At 33.5% G+C, this 20541-nt stretch overlaps 1 protein-coding gene and 1 long non-coding RNA gene across 5 annotated transcripts; one reads left to right on the top strand and one right to left on the bottom strand.

The window, feature by feature from the left end:
* Positions 1–4972: 4972 nt before the first annotated feature.
* LOC110723912 lies at positions 4973–10383 on the bottom strand. Of its 2 annotated transcripts, none has more exons than XM_021903322.1 (4): positions 9934–10383; positions 6147–6596; positions 5761–6067; positions 4973–5659 (listed from the first exon to the last, which is right to left on the bottom strand). In XM_021903322.1, the coding sequence occupies exons 1-4, from the start codon at positions 10336–10338 to the stop codon at positions 5526–5528; spliced, it is 1296 nt and encodes a 431-aa protein (XP_021759014.1). In that variant the 5' UTR covers positions 10339–10383; the 3' UTR covers positions 4973–5525. The 2 variants fall into 2 exon arrangements, with proteins under 2 accessions (XP_021759014.1, XP_021759015.1); XM_021903323.1 differs by lacking the exon at positions 9934–10383 and adding an exon at positions 8060–9105.
* Positions 10384–15738: 5355 nt separating this feature from the next.
* On the top strand, positions 15739–18329 carry LOC110723911. Of its 3 annotated transcripts, none has more exons than XR_002511792.1 (4): positions 15739–15998; positions 16303–16370; positions 16446–16557; positions 17984–18329. It is a non-coding gene; the product is annotated as an uncharacterized LOC110723911 (long non-coding RNA). The 3 variants fall into 3 exon arrangements; XR_002511793.1 differs by having other exon boundaries at positions 16286–16370; XR_002511791.1 differs by having other exon boundaries at positions 16241–16370.
* Positions 18330–20541: the final 2212 nt, after the last annotated feature.

The raw sequence follows: 20541 nt of genomic DNA, 5'->3' as shown, positions 1-20541 counted from the left end.
CATGTAATTGACGTAAAATCGAAAATATTTCTTTACAATAATAGAATTAACAACTTGGAGTTACATCTTTACCTAATTATTTTAAGGAAATTTACATCAATATCTAGTAAATCTATAATTTCTACCAACAAAATTTAGAAAGTTATTAACATGATTGGCTTTGAGTTTCATCCACATTTACATTAGCGACAGAAAACATTCAAACAAGTATTGTTTGCCAATGTTAAGGTGGCAAATTGAAAGCTATTCCTATGATTTAGACAACCTTGGTTTATGAGTGTAAGTTTTGTTGCTATTATAAATTACTTCATAGATATTTGTGGTTACAATATTTGTGGCTTCGTTACTCCTAAATTTGACAGGAAATAATTTATAGAATAAAATTCATTACACTATCTACGTAAATAATTCATGTATTATCAAGAAAAATTCTTTCAATTACCAACCTAAAACATCCCTAAAAAGAAATTTGAAAATCTTAACTAGGACCTTAGATATTGCATAAGTTATTCTCGGCCCTCAATATTACTTAAACTTTACAAAAACTTTTGTATACATTTGAATATTTGATGTACAATAATATTACTAGCTACTAAATATCGAGGTAATTTTTAGACTTTTTGTGTAACTTTTATCAATAAAGGATAAATGACTTTTATTTATATCAAGGTAACTTTTATATTATTTCAAAAAAAAAAAAGTAATTTTTATATATAAGTAGTATTTTACTTAAAAATTATGAGCTTTTGCAATCATCCAACTAATTTTTGCTACTCCATATATGAAGACTGAAGTGTATTAGAAATTGCAAATCAAGGGATATCTAACGTTTCATGTACAATCAAACGACCACATACATCCTTCAAATATCAATGACATAATTTTGTACCTACTATTCCATTACACCTATCATGCAAGTAATAATTGACATATAAATTAGATCAGATCTCGCACCTACAGACCTACTATCTCCCTGATTAATACCAACCTTAAATCAAATCATTAGCTATATATTAGAGAAAATTAAATACTTAATCCCATACTCAAATGATATACCACTAGCTACTTGTCCCTTACTCCCATGTGAGTTTAGTAGTACAGTATAACCAATTGATTTTGGCACTTTGTCCATTAATCATATTTTGCAAATACTACAAATCCCTTTGTTTACCAACTACGGAGTACAAATTTAATTTAACTACAAAAGTATGGTGATGCAACAAAAAAAACTTAATTTGGCCGACAATATTGTACTTCTTCCATTTAATTTATTTTTTTTTTTCCAAATCCTTTTAGCATCTTTTTTTTAAAGTGCATTTTTTTTTATACCATTCAATTACATATCTATTAAAACTTTAGATTTGGAGTAGCAACCAAAATCAAAATAGAAAGAACCTTTTTTTTTCCGTGACGAGAAAATAGAAAGAACTTTTAAAAACAAAGGAAGTACAATTCGGTCCAATACCATGTTATTTTCATAAAAGAATATTGAGTAATATAATAACTTGGCGCGATCAACATTCAAATGAACTTTTAAGAACAGAAGAAATATACATGACACACAATTAACTATTTTTTTTTAATGGCTTGGTAATGAGAACTCTGATCAGACCTCAACCCTCACGGTGTTTTTGATCTAATATTTGCGAGCCAAACACTTGGAAAGTTGGGAGTAGAGGGGAAGGTAACGGAGTCCCTACCCCCAAATGCCCTCACTTAGTAGGATTCGAACCCCATACCTCTAACATTATAAGAGATTTATCAAGAGGACATGTTCTCATTGACTGAATTCAGCTGAACTAAACTGAACTGAGCTGAGCGAGCTGAGCTGAACTGAATTTCAACGTATGAGAACAAGCCCTTATACTTTATTGGTACACAACTAGCCAATTAGGTCCAGCATCGATCATGTTATTTTCACAATAGAATAATATTGTGTCTTGGCACAATCAATGCCCGTCAAATGTGCTTATATGTCCAACAATATTGTGCCACATCCTAAGATTGCAACCTTCACATTGATTTTTAAACAGCTAATTATTAATTATACATTCTAAGCTAAGGCTGGCCCTTAAGTATGTTGACACTTGTGATCGTAGTATTGTGACATGACATTAAGATTTGCATTAATTTGTTAAAAGTGTAGTATCAAACACCAAAAAAAAAATAAAAAAATAAAAATAATAATAATAATAAAAAAATATACTTGTATATAGTATGTAGGTTTTTATGTGATTGCGGCCGATTTGTTGATAATTGGCACGTCCTCATCAAGTTTTGTCGCATAAATGGAGAGGTTATAGAGTGTTTATTTAATTACGTCCTAGTTTTATTTACAAACTTACATCATACTTAAAAATAATGATAATTTCGTTGTCAAAATAATAATAATAAAAATAATTTTTTCAAAAAATAATAATAATGATAATAATAATTTAAGCTTTTGACTTTATCACCTCATTAACAAAATTATTCATGCGCTTTAGGGGATTGAATCTAGGCGCATAGGGATAGGGCCTATGCGTTTCAAATGCACATCGGAGGGCATTTTGAGGTGTTTAGTGGTACCATTATGCATGTAGTGGTACTTTTTGCTATCAAATTTTCTTCAACCGTTTTGTCTAATATTCTCATTATTTACAATAATTCATGTAATATGCAAATTAATGTTGATTAATTTATTGTCATAAATCAATCAATATTAATCACATTAGTTATTGGATCAGATTAATATTAGTAAAACCGAGTCATGTATTGTAGGCACCCTTCAAGATTGTGTTAGGTTATCAACATCAAGTAATCAAATACTAGACGTTTTTAATTTATAGGTCCCAAGAAGTTATTAAACTTACAGATAATGAAGAATCAATTCATAATCAACTAGTCAAGACTTGCTCTTAGAATCATGAGATAGTTGACCTATACACTTTATACTTGAATAATACTTTATTAATCTAGAATTTGTGTTAATTAAATTATTCGTTTCATCATAATGAATTACCGAGTATATTCTTTTGGTGATTACAAGTTTACAACAATTTAGCTACAGCCTATAGGAGTAAAATTTGTCAATTCTTTATATTATAAAATAAAATATATGTCACTTTTCTTTTTTCTTTTTTCTTTTTTTATGATAATATGTCACTTTTCTTAAGAGAACGAAAGCAACAAATCACTACAAAATATTGGTGATTATGTAATCAATTTGCTGACATTTTAATTTGATTTTTTTTTTTTTTTGGATAAATAATGATTCTTTTTTTTGACAGGAAATAATGATTCTTAAAAAGCCATATATTGCATAAGACTAAGGCCTTATTCAATTCGCCTTATTTTTGCTGAACTGAAATTATTTTCACTGAATTGAAATTATTTTTGCTAAACTGAATTTATTTTTACTGAAATGAAATTAATTTTACTGAAGTGAAATAATTTTTACTGAATATTATATTTATTATTTTTTTTTAAGATGGAGTGAACAGCGCCTAACCGAAAATAAGTAAATAAAAAAATAATTGTAGTCTTTACATCATAAATTGCCACATAATAAAATAACGATTTAAGGATTAAAGGTTACCAAAAAGAGTGACGGAGATTAAGAATATTTCTAAAGTACATATAGTCAAATAGTTGGCCCAATTATTAAAATTTTTTAGTCTTTGTTTTTGTTTTGTATTTTTTTTTTTTAATCTTTTTTCAACATAAAGTCACAAATATTTTGACGTTATAATTTAATGACTTGGAGATTTAGAGGTTATACCTTATAAGGAAGAATGAGAGTTGTATCTTATTATTGTGAAATTGTGAAGTGATGGGGTTAGGAGGAGGAACAGGAAAGAGGGTTGCAAGAGTCATGGAAGACGAGCTGGAAGGATGGTCGTACATGACCGGTGTGATGTAATATACAAGTCATTTGGTTGACATAAGAGATAATACCTCTAATTCTTATTATTTTATTTACATCATTCGAGACATAAAAATTCTCTTATCGCAAATAATAAGAAATAGAGCAAGTATATATTTTTAAGTTATGACTTCTTTACTACGCCTAAATAGAAAATTGCATGGTGAGGTCTACATAGTAGATCAAATTCTCCCTATAAATTTGTAAAGCTAAGAAAGCCAAAAATTGAATCCGTCAATGTAAAATGTCAATCAAAAAAAATATTTTAAGCACTAGTTTGGCTAAAATTAAATTGACGGCCCAAGGACAACTAATGGTCAATTGACTAAAGCTGGAGTGTCGCAAAATCTATGCTCATTGCGGACTTTGCACATGGGCTAATACTGAACATCACGGCTTCTTTTGTTTTTGGCAACATTCTGACTTCTATTTGCCAATTTGCAGAAAATTCAGGAGAATGGGAAATTTTCTACTACCTCTGATTCAATTTATTGTATGCACAATGATTAATTTTTTATATTCCACAAAAAATAATTCAAATGTTGTGCATAAATTGAAACAGAGGTAGTTAGTATAGTCTCCAGTCCCGTGTAACTTAGCTACGTAAGTACTCAGTATGCAATTGACTAAGGTTATGCACACATATTGGACTATATTAACAATCCTAGCATGGTACAGGAGTGAGGCTCGGTCACGACTCATGAGGCCGGAAGGAGTACAATTAACCTCGTAATGAGCTGGGGTATGCAATCAAAGCCCCATCTGATAAGAATAAAGAAGTGGTGATGACTTGCTTAGTTGCTTATAAGTACGTGTCCATCTACTCTATTAGGTGTCCAAAAACAACTCCGTGCAGGCTAAGCCCAAAGTGAAAAATATCGTACTACGTACTGAACAACACTTCTGTCGAATGTTACCAGCATTACATAATAAGAGTACAAGCTTGTATGTCAACTGAATGCATATCTGCTGTTTGCTGAAGCTTTTTTCAGGCAATCGCCTTTCCTTCATTAACTCAATTTATGTAGCAAGAACTAGAGAAGATTAAAGCTAAAGTTCAAAAATTTAGAAACAAACGCTCCATTATGTTTTTCTCAGTAATAAGATTACAACACAGGAGACAGGACCATGCGGCCATAAGATTACAACACAGGACCATACAGTCATACGAATACAGCACAGGATCGGACCATATTACAGGAATACACACGCCCATACTGCTATACAATTGCACTGATTACAGTATCACATAAGACATCAAAAAAAAACATATATGATATATCACAGAAAGTGGAGATGTTAATTACAAGATTATAAAAAATATAAAGGATCTTAGAATTCACAACAGGAAGAACATTACAAATTACTGAACAAAATGGTGAAGCTCACTATACTGCAATGATGCCTCTTTGTAGGAAGACCGAACCAAGACTACGAAACAAGTCTTACATCACCTTAAACTCTCTCTCTCTTTCTCTCTCTCTCTCTCTCTCTCCAGCCCTGCAAGGCTGCAACTCCTGGCTCATCACTCCAAATGACAAAAAGGGAGAACTTCACGGAGATTAAGCAGGGGTTCGATATGATCTTAGGAACCAAATTGCTAAATATTATGATTACTTCATCAAAAATTAATGGTCTTTTTGAGCAAGAAGAGTACTAAGGATAATTCAACACCAAAAATAAGTTGGAGCCAAGTTCTATCCAGCATAAACCCATACAATGTAATTCCAGCTCGGTTTCTCTCAAAATATGTTACTGCCATACAGATAAAAGAGTGCAATATATAAGCTTCAATATCTATCTACATAAGAAATCATAAATATTTCTGTTTGTAAGTAACACAAGTATAAGCTTACCAAGAGCATGTCGTTTCTGGAATGAGATCGTGCTGTAGGCATAAGCCGGGAGAAATTTGGTAGTATCGACATCATCTTCCTCAGATCCTGCATCATCGTCATCTGAATCTAAGCTCCTAGGATCAAAGAGACCTGCATTAGTATGGTTTGCTCCTGGCAATTCAGTCTCAGAAGTGACAAAGGAGTCAATCGTTGCACAGACATGCCACTTGGCTGATAGAGCGGTGATTGCCTGTGCCTTATGCGTGATCTTTGTAGCACTTCTCAGTATTATCATCAACCCTGCCAATAGAGTCACAGAACAGAGCTGCACCAGAAGTAGTATTAATAAATAAAGTGGTTTCAGAGCATTAACTAGTATTCAGATGATTAAAAAAGAGACATACTGCTAGTTCCCCGGCCCTGTATATGCTCATATCAGCATTAGGTTTGGTAGTCAACACCAGGAAAGTAAGCTGGCTCAGAGTGATCAATATTAAGGAAAATAAAATAAATGCACGGTAACGATGGCTTATGATCCTCAAGTGCCTCCTGATCCTCAGGTGCTCTATTAGAATAGAAGCTACATCTGAATCTACCTCAAAAACAGACGCAAAATCCCTGAGCCGCAATATCTGGAGGTAGCATATCAGACGGAAGAGGACACAGACCAGGAAAAAGACTAAGGTCCGATAAATCCATGAGATTAGCTCCAATGAGCAGGCTACAACATCACTCAAGATGACATTACCCAGGAAGGGAATTCGGGAGGCCCCAGTAGCATACCACCAGACTTTATATGCGCATTCAGCTACAAAACATGGGATAACAAATATACACAGGATGTTCAATGATCTCTGCATAAACCAAAAAAAAAAGAAGTTAATCCATCATTACTACTATCATTAATCAATTCACAATGACATTACAGTGGAAAGTTTGTAAATAGTGAAGACCATAACAAATTTCACTTGACTAGTTGGAAATATTTGTTGGGATCCTCAACCAGGCCTAGTTCATGAAGTACAAAGTCGTAATTGATTGATCAGGGTTTTAATGGCCAAATGATTTAGGCATTCCAGCCACATGGATTCATGTAGCTGGAGCCCTGGAAAGGTGCAAAAGATATGACTCCTGGTTTCTGCAATAATCCGCCGCCATTGTGCAAAATGCCAACTTCCTAGTCGTATCTATGGTATGGTAGGACATGTAAAGAAGTCTTTATGGTTATACTAGGATAAGCAGTAATAGGTTAATTGAGCATATACACAACTATTGTCTCCAAACATCAATGATGCATCGCTCGTTAGGTCTATCTCCTTTGGTACACAGCCAGGCCAAAAAGCAACACGATGATCTAGTGGTCAGCTAAACATGCCACTATAGTACTCAATAATGTCATACCCAATCCAAGGCATAAAAATAGCTACTCAAAATATTAGGCCATCAAAGGTATGTAGATTGCTGTTTTGTTAAGATGTACTCCTTATTTGTTTTCTTATGTCAAGCATATTGTTAAACTAACAGTTGACCCCGTTCCAGCTAAACTTTTTCCTCCAAAGCATATATGACAAGAGGTTTCCAAACCCTCCAAGTATCAAACTTGGATCTTCTTTGGTTTAAACTACAGGAGTGTCACCTAAGACAACCACGACTACGGCCACTACGACAACAACAAAAATCTTGGTCCTTCCTTAATACCAAACTCCTCATTCACATACAAGATCTTTGATTTATTATGAAGAATACATCTCATCCAAGGAGTGTAACTCACTTAAGCATATCTTTCTATGTACTCTAATTAATGTGTAATGTGCAAAATCCAAACTACAGCAACAATATACTCCTTAAACAATTGCCAATTGGTCCATTTTCTGACTTTCTCATAAACTCAGAATAATAACAATATCCACAAGGCCACAAAACAGAAAAATGAAGCAATAAATTTCACCTAGATTAACCATTAAAACTAGAGCAAGGAATCAAATGAAGCAATAAATTTGACCCAGATTAACAATTAGTTACCACTCAAAGCCCATCAAATTTAAAAGATTAAAACACCATAAAACTTTGAACTCAACCACAAGATCACCCAATTCAATCAAAATCAATAAACCCCAAAAAAATACCACAAAAGCTTGATCAAATCTCGTCTACATCATTATCCCATTAAAACACCAAAACTAACCCAAAAAAACCAAAATCACCCATCAAATCATGTAATTCAATGATCAAACCCCACCTCAAAAATCATCAAAAATACTAAAACACATACAAAAATTAATAAAAAAAAAAAAACCCTCCAAAATTAGAAACATACATTGAGCTGGGTAGTATAATGATGCCTAACAGAATCACTGTCATTGTAAAGCTTATCAAAGAACAAGAACCTCCTGACACCAAACTTCCTCACAAAATGAGAAAGACACAAAAACGACAGCGTTGCAATGCTTGACAATGAGAGCTGCACAACGGCGTCGTATGGTTGTCTATGCTTGTCATCACACGAAGGACATGTGAGGTAAAAATACGAAAATGCAGGGACTATGATTGCAAATATCAAAAATACAGACCATGATATGATACTATTCAACCAATCTGATTGGTCCACGCACATCCAACGTAGATAAATTCGATAACTTTGCAATTCATCTTGTGCATGTGATAATACTCGATTATAAGTCTTTTTCTCATTTCTGGGTATTAAATCTTCTTCCTCCATTTTTTCTGGGTTTTTTTTTTTTCTTTTTTTGGGTTTCTTGCAATTTTTATCTACTGTTTTTTGGGTTTGGAAAACGATTTATATGATGGGAAGATTGAATAAAGTTGTGATAAGTTATGCTATTTTTTTTGTTTTGTTTTATATAGGTAGGTCTATTACTCTAATGTAACACATTAGCATGTTGTCATTTTCATCATTTAATAAAGAAATCATAATTTTGTCAAAACTCATTATTTATAAAAATTAAAGGTTTGTCAATCTCATCCGCAATAGATGCCACATGTTGTGTTGGAATGAGATACTTTGTAAATTGAAAGCAAAATATAGGGTCATGGGAAACTTGTTCTTTAGAGGACGAGATCCTTTCAACGGACATGGATCATCCATTTCTTAGATAGATATATATACGGTTATAAACTACAAAGTATAGAAAAATATTGGGAGCATTATTTTTATACTATTGTGATCGGCATAGGTGTCATAACCTGGAAGTAGAAAGTAATGCGAGATTCTAAAAATATCATTATTTAAACGATATAGGTTGTAAACATGAATGTCATCCTCAAAGTATAAATCATTTAGTGGAAAATATTACTTAAATACTTTAATGCTTCTTTAAAAACATAGATGAAAACCTCTTAAAAAAAAAAAAACATAGATGAAATTGATTGATAAGAGTTAACTAATGAAATGATCTACAAGCCGATAAGAATAAAAAATATATATATATTGTTTTCAAAAGTAACTATTGAAGATAAGAATTCGTTGATGTTTTCATGAGAGTTTAGTGCTTATGAGTTAATGAGTATTTTACATATGAGTTAATGAGTATAACCTTTTTACTTTGTTCATTTTTACATATGAGTTAATTAGTATTTTATATATAGCATCTATTGATCATTTGGATAAGTTAAAAATACGTCATATTTCTTATCAACTTAATTAGTAAAGTTTTTTTTTTCATTTTTTATCCTAATTTTAATAAATTTCGTAATTCATAATGTTTCTCCTTATCATTGGTCTCAAAAGTCATAACAATTAACAAATAACAACAAGGTTACAAGGTAGCAAGGACCAAATCTAGCAACAATATTCACCTAAATCAACAATCAAGCCTCACCTAACACAATCTAACAAATGTAGACTAAAATCATACCTGTAATGTTGTTATATTATAGTACTACTAAAGTTCAAGAATACAAGATCACCTTACCCAATCCAATTTCACTCAAATTAAAAACTCGTATATATATCCGTGCAAAACTAACAGATAATTTAACGTGTTAAAAAGTTCATAATTTTATAAATTTTAAATTAATAAACTCGACCAATCAACTCACTCCAATAAAAGACGAGTAATAATAATAATGTCAAATAAAAACTCTATTTAATTTCAAGTAATAATTATAATAAAATAAAACATCGACAAGCAATCAAGCAATAATAATAAATAAAAGGAATTAGAAACATACGTCAAGTTGTGAAGTATAGTGACTCCTAACAGAGTTGCTCTCATGAACAAGCTTATCAAAGAACAAGAACCTCCGAACACCAAACTTCCTCACAAACTTAGACAAGCATAAAAACGACAACGTCGCGATGCTAGATAGCGAGAGCTGCACAATACCGTCGTAAGGCCGATGATGCTTAGCATCACAAGCTTTACAACCCAAGTAAAAATGGGAAAATGCAGGAACAATGATAGTAAAAATGATGAAAACGGTCCATGAAAGAATAATATTGTATATAGTTGATTGGTCTACGCACATGTAACGTAAATAAGAACGTACAGTACATAATTCATCGTTAGCATGAGATAAGCTACGATTATATGATTTATTTTGGTGTTTGGAAATTAAAACTTCATCTTCTGCCATTTTTTTTATTTTGTAGGAAATAAAAATTTGATAAGTGTTTTTATATTTGATAAGTTGATTAATAAGAACAATGATTGAAAAGAAGGGAAATATAGATAGTGTGGAATTAAATCTTGACCACTAATACGACAAATGGGTCCCTTTGTTTTATTGTGGATCACAAAAGTTTTGGTGTATTTGGCAATTAGATTTTATGTTCTTGTTTGGTTGTCTTTTTAGTTAGTGCCGACTACTCTATAGTTTAATTAGAAATTCTAAACTACTTATAATAGATTTTGTAATTGGTACTAGTTAGTTGTTCCCCTATCAATAATCAAAGTTGTTTTAGTTGTCACCATATGATCCAATTATTTCACTATGTTTTGCGTATGAATTTTTTACGATTAATTTTTAAAATAGATTTATACATAGTAATTGAATATTTTGATTTTAAGAACGAACTTATACGTACAAACAAGGATGTTTGTAAGTTAATATCGATTGTTATTCTAAAACATCGATTGTTATTCTAAGGAAATCTCTTATGATACCTACGTTAGCGCTTGATGGTGAGTGTACAAGTACAATATATAAATGTACTTTGAAATCTTAATCTTCATTTAATGACTATTTATAGGCATTTATGCCTTGGTGGGTGAGAACCTTATTAGACAAAAAGGTTAAAGTTGTTACAAAAGTCAAGTTTATTGTATGTATTGGCGATATTAAGTTTTAAGGTAAGCTTGGTCAATATATACAAGGCCTAATCACATGGTTTTTGTTGTTTTATATATTTAATTATCTTCTTCCTAGTCATCATATTTTTAAAGATGAAATAGAGTATACAAAAAAAAAAAAAAAAAAAAAAAAAAAAAAAAAAAAAAACTATTTTGGGGATAAACCATTAGAATCTAAAGGTCTCTTTATCTCAGTAATATTTGAAAGTTTATCACCTTGTCTAATGCTAGTTCATTATTGTATGATTTCTTTCGTATGGAAATCTAATTGTTCGTTGTATCTTTAGTTTCGACCCCTTGTAACACATTGTATAATTTGGTTTTTAATTGTGAATGTAAAAGTTGTATTAGAATTTGTTTGATGAAGTAGTGTTATAATATTTGACTAAAAGGTGTTGAAAGTTTAAAGAGTGTGAAAAGAATGAAGCAAATGTGAATTTTGTCACTAGTATTTTATAAGAATGGATGTCCTTTTCTGTTAGCTAGATTTCAAGGAAAATTGGAAACGTGATGTGTATGAATTCATTTTGAGAAATGATAATAATTGTAGGAAACTTGGAAAGTATAGTTTCAACACATTCAAGCAAGCTTTTTATGTGAAAGTTGAATGCCATTTTCTAAGTACAATCGAGTTGTGAAAAATGAGATTGGAAAAGTACGAAGCAATACAAGACTTCTCCAAAGGATGGCATTAATTATAATTTACAACTTACAACTAATACAATATACAAGGTACTAAGGAAGATAATGCATGTACTACGAGTCCTGCCATTGTATTTTTCTTACCGAGATTTCATTTATCAAAACTTATGTATCTTTGTTTAGATCTAATCAGAGCTAATTGATACTATGTAAAGGAAATTATTAATATATTCCTCTGTTTTTTTTAGTTGCCTAATTTTGCAAATTACGGACTTTTAGACAATTTTTGGAGATGAGCAATTTAAGTCTAATGTATTTTGATAACCTTAATATACCTCTCAAGTAAAATAAAATTGTTAACAATCATTTTTCAAACTTTAGTTAGTTGTGTTAAGTAATAAAATTGTTAACAATCATTTTTCAAACTTTAGTTAGTTGTGCAAAGTTTTGGGGGTTTATAGCATGTCATCAAATCGTTGCCTAGAGGCGGCTCCCCAAATGCAAATTAAAGTTTGGGGGTTCATAGCCGCATGTCATCAAAAGTCTCTCTTCTTGAGGAGAGACAAAGAGTACCTATTTACGGCATTGTGTCATAAGTTGTGGTTCTTTTCACCCGGTGTGGCCTTGACACTTCCTTTTTATCAATCCTTTTTATCACTGCGGTGGGCTCGGAGTTCATTTTGCAGGTCCAACGAAGGCCCACATCCGAGGCACATCAGCAGCCCAATGGGGCCCAGTTAGCCATTTTTTGCCGAAACAATTTGACCAACTTTTCTATTCTTTACAAAGAAAAAGTGAGTAGTAAAAATTCGGAAGCCGAAACAAATGAAAAGAGCCATGGCAAAACAGATAAGTCAGACGGCAAAGCTCATTGAACTAACAGATCAAGGGTAAAATTCACCCTTGATTAAATTGAGTTTTGAGCTATTAAGCCAATAATTCTTGACATAAGCCGAAGCAAAATGACGATGTTCATCTGAGCCAAAGCTCATTACAGCCGAAGCAAATGTTCATGTCTGCCGAGGCTTTTACCACTAAGGTTTTGGCTCCTTATCGAAGTTGTCCTTGCCAAAGGTTGCCGAAGCAAATAGCTCGGATAAGCAAAAGGAATCCAAAGCTCATCGAGCCGAGGCTATCCGAAAGTGCTTCAGCCCTGGCCGAAGGTGTTCTGGGCAAGCCGAAGGTTCTTCAGCCGAGACCGAAGATGTTTTCAGCCTTAGCTGAAGGCGTTCGGTGTGAGCCGAAGGTGTTTCAGCAGAAACCAAAGGTGGTTCAGCTCTCCCAAATGCCGAGGCCGAGCCAAGGCTGATAACCATTGCCGAGCCGAAGCTTATCTCCTAGCCGAGGTTAGCCATGGCCGAAGCCGAGCCTAGCCGAGGTTCACCCTCGTCGAAGCTTGACTCCCAGCCGAAGGTTCACCCGGCTGCCGAAGTAGGTCCGATCCGAAGCTGAAGAAATTCCCTCAGCCAGTCGGAGGTTCATCTGAGCTGAAGCCAAACCTTATCCCCCGCCGAGGTCGCGGGCCTTGCTGAAGTTTCGGATAAGCCGAAAGTCCTAAAATCACACCGAGGCGGCCACACTGAAGGTGGGGTCGAGCTGAAGGTGGGGTGTCGGACCGAAGGTAAATTCGAGCCGAAGCTTGACTCCTAGCCGAGGCCCATCTAGGTTCAGCCGAGCCGAAACCGGTTCATGCCGAGCCAAAGGTGATATGAGCCGAAGGGGTCGCTGAAGAGCCACCAAGCTGAATCCCCGAGGCCGAGGGTACTGCTCCTAGCCTCAAAATTGAAACCTTTTCAAAAGTTTCGTAATAATCCGGATGAAGCAAACAATTTGAAGCAAATATCTTTGGTAATTTCATTTACCATAATTCATATATACTTCGTATAATTTTGTTATTGCTTATACTGGAGTGAAAGTAAAAGCTCATACTTTGTGTACATTTTTGTATAAAGTGGGAAAATAAAGCCCCAAATATCTTCCCTGCCCATCAAATTATGGTAGGTGGGTTGGGCTCACTTTCATCTAGACCCACTTATCTAAATTTCTTCAGCAAAAGAAAATGGGTCCAATATTTTGGATCAATATTTTTCTACAAAAAAAAAAAACATCATTAATTATCCTTACGAAATTGATGATAAAAATAATAATCATCAGTCACCCTCACGATGATGATGATAAAAATGCCCATTACTCATCCTCACGATGATAGTGATAAAAATATCATTCTAACGATCACAAGAAATACCTCTCTAGCTCAACTAGAAACATGGTTTAACCGAAGTACTTTGAATAAACCAGTTTCTGGGGGGCAAGGGGTTAACCCCTAAAAGAGTTGGAAATTTTTAAACTCTTATGATCTTCGGATCAAAGAGTGTTGCCTTTGATAAAAAAGCCCTTCAGACCCACGTATCTGAAGGCTCGAGAGTACCCTTCGGACCCACGTATCCGAAGGCTCGTAAAACTCTTATGATCTTCGGATCTAAGAATGTCACCTTTGTTAAGCTATTATGATCCTCAGATCAAGAGTGATCGCCTCTTATGATCTTCGGATCTAAGAATGTCGCCTTTGTTAAGCTCTTATGATCCTCAGATCAAGAGTGATCGCCTCTTATGATCTTCGGATCTAAGAATGTTGCCTTTGTTAAGCTTTTATGATCCTCGGATCAAGAGTGATCGCCTCTCATGATCTTCGGATCTGAAAAAGTTGCCTTTGTTAAACTCCTAATATCCTTGGATCAAGAGTGAGAGATAGGATGAATTTCAAAGATTGACATACTTCTAAAATCCGAAAAATATCTCTAGCTACACTCGACGTTTTTAACGGTTCGCGGATCAAGAGTGAGGGATAGGATGAGGTAGTGTCAAAATTGACCACCTCGAAAAAATCCGAAAAATATCCTTAGCAACACTCGACGTTTTTAACGGTCCCCAGATCAAGAGTGAGGGATAGGATGAAGGTCAAAAATTGACGCACTTCAAAAATCCGAAAAATATCTCTAGCAACACTCTAATGATCCTCGAATAAAGAGTGATCGACTCTTATGATCTTCGGTTCTAAGAAAGTTGCCTTTGTTAAACTCTTATTATCCTCGGATAAAGAGTGATCGCACTTGTTAAACTCCTAGTATCCTCGGATCAAGAGTGAGGGATAGGATGAAGGCCAAAAATTGACAAACTTCTAAATCCGAAAAATATCGGATGAAGGTAAAAAATTGACAACCTCAAAATCCGAAAAATATCTCTAGCAACACTCTAATGATCCTTGGATAAGGAGTGATCATCTCTTACGATCTTTGGATCTAAGAAAGTAGCACCGGCTGCAATCCATAAATCCAAACAGACAAAAATCTCCGGCCCAATTTCTATTGAATGACTTATTTGGGAATGAAATAAAACCCAACTCATTTTTCAAATAGAATTGGGTCTAGGGGGCTAATTGTTTGGGTACTATAATGGGTAGGCCCCATTATAGCCTCATAAGACCAAAGGGCCTAAAAGGTCTAAATAAGTCTTACATTGCTTGGGTCCAAAAGCCCATTCATAACCTCTATATATACACTACTTAGGGCAAAGGTAAAGAGGTTGGTCACTCTTACATTAAGATGACCATAAAACACCTATCTCTCCTCAAAAAACCTCTCTCAAAAATATCCATTGTTTGGCACTAACTTGAGCGTCGGAGGCTCCGCCCCGGGGTCCACCCCCGGGGCTCGGAGTTCATTTTGTAGGTCCGACGGAGGCCCACATCCGAGGCACATCAGCAGCCCAATGGGGCCCGGTTAGCCATTTTTTGCCGAAACAATATCTAATTACTATTTAATGTATGAATGAATATATACTACTACAAAAGGACCTAGTTTCGACGCTATTGCTTCGACGCTACGGCTAGGGCGTCAACTTTAAATTATGATATCCGTGTTTCCTCGACGCTTTTTAGTGTCTAAAGTAATTTTAGACTATTTTTAGCGTCGAGAACACGAACATCTGCCCCGCACGTGAACTAAATCAGGTAAACCCACGGATTAAAATACCACCCAATGTCACAAACCCGGAAACCCCCAACTGCCTCATATACTCTTAAACCCTAACTAATTTTTTTTCCCTTCATTCGATCTGAATTCTACACAAATTCATGGTGTCATGGCTTAGATTTCGAATTCAAATCTCATTTCCCCTTGTGTTTCTCATTATTCTATCACAATAATTGATATATTTTGCCGAAAATAATTGTCTTCCTCTCAGATCTGATGGTTTGCGTTGAAAATTGATATGCGATAGCTATTGTTCGTGTTCTCCTCAAAGGTTACATTTTTATATCACTCTTTGTTGATTTTTAAATTCTAATAGTACTTCTTTCAATTTCTGTGTGAGTTTAATTGATACTTGCAAATTACAATTACCCAATTTTACTCGTTTCAAAACCCTAGGTTATAGATCTTGTTGAACCACTATTTCTTCAATTAAAACTCTTATTGGATTTCAAAAGTAAAGATCTTTTTTATTACGGTATTAAAAGCTTGACATTGAAATTTCTTGTTTATTAGAGAAAAAAAAAAAAAAAAAACATCAAATTACTCTTATTGGAGCAGAGTCGAATGGTTTATAGGGTTAGAGATTATAACGTGGAGCTAAAGAAACTCCTGGAAAGAAGAGCTTGTATCGAACTAATTAATGGTGAGATATTGATTGCTTTATTGTTTTCACTGGTTTTGAATGATTTTGATGATAATGTTATGAAGTTGTTGGCAGGGCATTGCAGTTGGATGCTAATTAAGCACAGCTGATCTTGACGAACTATTTTGGTCCTCAGTATGAAATAGAGTATACTGGTCTTCAGTATGAAATAGAGACACGAACTACGGTAAATTTACTCAAAACATGAGAATTATTAATCCATTATAGCTAGGAAAGTAATGAGATAATTATAAGTTCAAAATTGCACAATTAAGTTGTGTACTATACTTGCTATGAGCTTTTGTTTTGCTTACTGTTGTTTTTCAAATATTTGATTTTTTTTATCAAGTTATTAATTATCCTTGTTGTTGAGTGGTATGGCGGTATTTTTTTGTCCATGTTTCTCTTGATTTATTCTACTTCTTATGCCTAGAGTTGAAATATTTAAAATAGACTCTAAAATGGTTGTATTGTTGTAAAAGTTTGATTACATTTGGACCTTTTTGAAACCTTGTTTGTGATAGAGACTTACTAGTTCTTATAATTAAAAATTTATGAATTCAAATGAATTTAGTTTTTATTACCATACTGGTTATGTGAATACTTCTAGTTTAGCTCCCAAGATGAGGTTAGTCAGTTAAAATGTCTCAATTTAAAAGTGACACTTAGCCTTACCTTTGCAATTGCAGTGAGACTATTCCAACTCTACACATTCTGTTTATTTCTGGCTGTGTAGGTGTGTTATATTTTGTTGCTGGTATATTACCATGGTTTGGAGTTTTTTTATATGTTGCAGCTATGTATTGCTGATGATGTTATTTTACCACTGTCCTGTAGTTGCAGTAATTTTCATCCCAAAAATTATCCCCTAATCCCTTCATGAAAGTTATAGATCTAAAAAAGTCATCCAATTTAGGCTCAAGAATCTCTCAATTTGGAATTGTGTGCTAGGAGTTATGCCTTCTGGAAATTTTTGTGGTCTTCTGGCTTGATTCTATCGCTGCGGGGCTGTTATATTTACTTGATGCCTGTGTGTGTGGGTTTTTTTCCTGAAGTTGGGTGGGCTTGCTAAAATGAATTCATTGGCTTCTCTTATTTGTTTTAATCTGATTTTCCTCTAATTAATTATATATTAGTTTAAAGAAGTACGGTTGTGTTCTTGCATTGTAAACAAATGCTTGATTTTGGTGCTTTACTGAATATGAAGTGAATGGCTTTTAACAGGGGAAGGATTCGTTACATTTTTGTAATTTTTTCAGCTAGAGGTGTATGCTTACTTGGGTTCTTCACAAGTTTATCAATCCCACTAATGTATTATTAGAAAAAATTGCAGGTTGATTTCTATTTTCTGATTATCAACTTATGTATCTAAACATAATAATATACACTCATATATATATAAGCTCTCTATAGCTTCTACAGTTTCACAAGTAAACTAGTTCTCTATTGAACACACACCAAAGTTATTAACTTACTATCTTTAAAGCTCTGATTTTGTCATTGTAGTATATAATGTATAATTATTGTTGTTTGGTTAGGGAATGTGATCAACTAACTATAATTATTGTTGTTCTGTTGGTCCATGATGATGTTGTTGTCTGTCGTCTTCCCAGGCCACACTAAATCATTTAGTTCCTACCAAAGGATCCACAAACATCAAAGGGTGTGCTATGAATTCAAGGCAAACAATGATTCGAAACAATATGAACTTTGATTTACGCCCCTTGCAAGCAGATTAAGGAGCAGCTAATTGGAGATCGATTGAAGTTTTTTTTTTTTTTTTTTTTTTTTTTTTTTTTTTTTTTTTTTTAAGAAATGAGCAGATTTGTTCCACTATGTACTAGTCATGAATTACGTATAGGTTGGAATTATATTTCTTGTACTACCTAATAGAAAACTCATTACAATGAAATATTGTACATGTACTATAACATATTTATATGCAATAAAAAAATTGGCTTTGGTGCTTTACTGAATATTTATATATTGGTAATACTAGTATACTACGGAGTAGTAAATTTTTAGTGTGAAATAATTTTTTAGGTACTTATATTCTAAATGATTTTGTAAAGAATCTGGACCAAAAAAAAAGTCCCAAACAATGAGAATATAGACAGCAATAAGCATCGCCAAAATATTAAATACCTAATATGTGAGACTCTAGACACAATAAAGCGTCGCCAAATTTAAGGTTTTAGACACAAAAAAGCGTCGACAAACTTGAGAAAGTGCGCCAAAACTGCAAATTTCGACGCTTCGTTTAAAAATTTGGACGTCTTATAGCGTCAGATTTGCGACGCTTTTTTGTGACGTCTAATTTTCTCGACCCACATATTTTCGTCGCTTTTTTAAAGCGTCGATAAATATATTTTCGACGCCTTTTAGCGTCGATAAATATATTTTCGACGCCTTTTAGCGTCGAAAAATAGCTTGAAAGCGTCTAAAAAGGACGGATTTTCTTGTAGTTCATTTTGCAGGTCCGACGGAAGCCCACATCCGAGGCACATCAGCAACCCAATGGGGCCCGGTTAGCCATTTTTTGCCGAAACAATATCTAATTACTATTGAATGTATGAATGAATAAGTAATGTAGAGGTGGTGAGTGTGTTGCTTTTCTTCCTTTATGATTGGACATTATTTGAGAATGAGGACAAATGAGACTATAAATGATTAGACTTAATCCTAATCAAATTTATGGACCGAATTAATAAAGTTTCTACTTTAATAAGACCAAAAACTAAAAAAAAGGTTTCCATTTGTGTCCTCCATCTTCTCATCAACAAAGGCAGTTCTTCTATATATATGGTCCAATTTGGCCAAGATCGCTACAAGAGTGCAAGTCAGATCAAGTTTCATCAACCTTTGACTTTGAGCAATCAATTTTAAATTATACATATATGCTCATCAACTTTGGTAAACAAGTTTAACTAATATTGTAAAATACTTAAATCCTACACTTGATAGTATGATGTAAGCTATTTTCTTGAAAGATAATAAAATCTAGAATCATAATTTCATGGAATAGTGACAAATGAATGTTATATTGAATTATGACTCATCTAATTTCATGAAATTTTGACAAAAGAATATTATACGAAGATAAAGATAAGCTCTTAATTTTTATTTTGTGTTGTCTTGTGTTTTGAGCGCGAATTTACATACATAGTCAATTTTGCTATTTTTTTAATGGGTCAAAAATCATGACAGGTTTATAGGGGGGGGATCGAAAGCATTTTAAAAAATTTCACTCAAGCCGCTATTCTTATGAGACTTTTTTTTTTCCCCTTCAATCATCCCTTCTACTATAATTCAGTATTCAAATGATAGATAATCAAGCCAACTTTAACTTGTTTCATCTTATAAGACTAATTAAGATAGATGTTAGTTTGATGTTCACCAAGCCATAAGCCCAATAAGTCCAGTACATTCATTTCACCTTATATAGTATTACACTATACTTCGTAAGTTTTACTTTGAACCTAACTTATCTTTACTTAATTTCTCAGATCATCAAGTTAACTTAAATGCAATATTTGGAATTTACTCTTGACAAAATAAATGCTTATTGTAAGGCAAACAAAGTCCATCTTATCTAAATATATATATACTTTGTATATTGTTGGTAAGGAGAAGGGCCTTACTTGGCTGAAACCTCTCACAAATCCTCCCAGCCTGAATTAGCGGGCTCGGTACTTTAAAAGTTGGGGGGGGGGGGGTCTGGGGGGCAATAAGAGAATCCTCACCCCAAAGTGAATCTAGTGGGATTTGATCGCACAACTTCAACGCTATGAGATGCAAATTTTGGGTCTGTTTTGATTTATTGAAAATAACATAATTGAAGTGAAGTGATTGGAGGTGAATTGAATTGAACTGAACTGAAATAAATTGTTTATGAGAGAAGGGAATTAGGAACTAAACTGAACTGAACTGATTGGAGCTAAACTAAACTAAAATTAAGTTGAACAGTACAAGTCCTTTACGACTATTGACGTATACAATAATTACTAAACGATGAATACATGTATACAATATTTTTTTAATGAATACATGTATACAATATTTTTTTAACGAATACATGTATACAATACTAATTTAGAAGTTCGACTAAAAAATACAGCATTGAATAAGAAGTTACGTACTGCCTCCGTCCTTTTATTATATGCATGTATTT

Source organism: Chenopodium quinoa, unplaced genomic scaffold, assembly GCF_001683475.1.
Source record: "Chenopodium quinoa cultivar QQ74 unplaced genomic scaffold, ASM168347v1, whole genome shotgun sequence".
In the NCBI taxonomy this organism is placed as follows: domain Eukaryota; kingdom Viridiplantae; phylum Streptophyta; class Magnoliopsida; order Caryophyllales; family Amaranthaceae; genus Chenopodium; species Chenopodium quinoa.
This window is presented reverse-complemented; position numbering and strand designations above follow the sequence as displayed.

What these genes read in the sequence shown, in the direction of transcription:
- LOC110723912 (XM_021903322.1), bottom strand. Translation starts at nt 10,338, where the DNA reads ATGGCAGAAGATGAAGTTTTAATTTCCAAACACCAAAATAAATCATAT. An exon ending in ACTATACTTCACAACTTGAC is followed by an intron (nt 6,597 to 9,933) that starts GTATGTTTCTAA and finishes TGGTTTATGCAG; the next exon opens with AGATCATTGAACATCCTGTG. An exon ending in CCAGAAACGACATGCTCTTG is followed by an intron (nt 5,660 to 5,760) that starts GTAAGCTTATAC and finishes TCTGTATGGCAG; the next exon opens with TAACATATTTTGAGAGAAAC.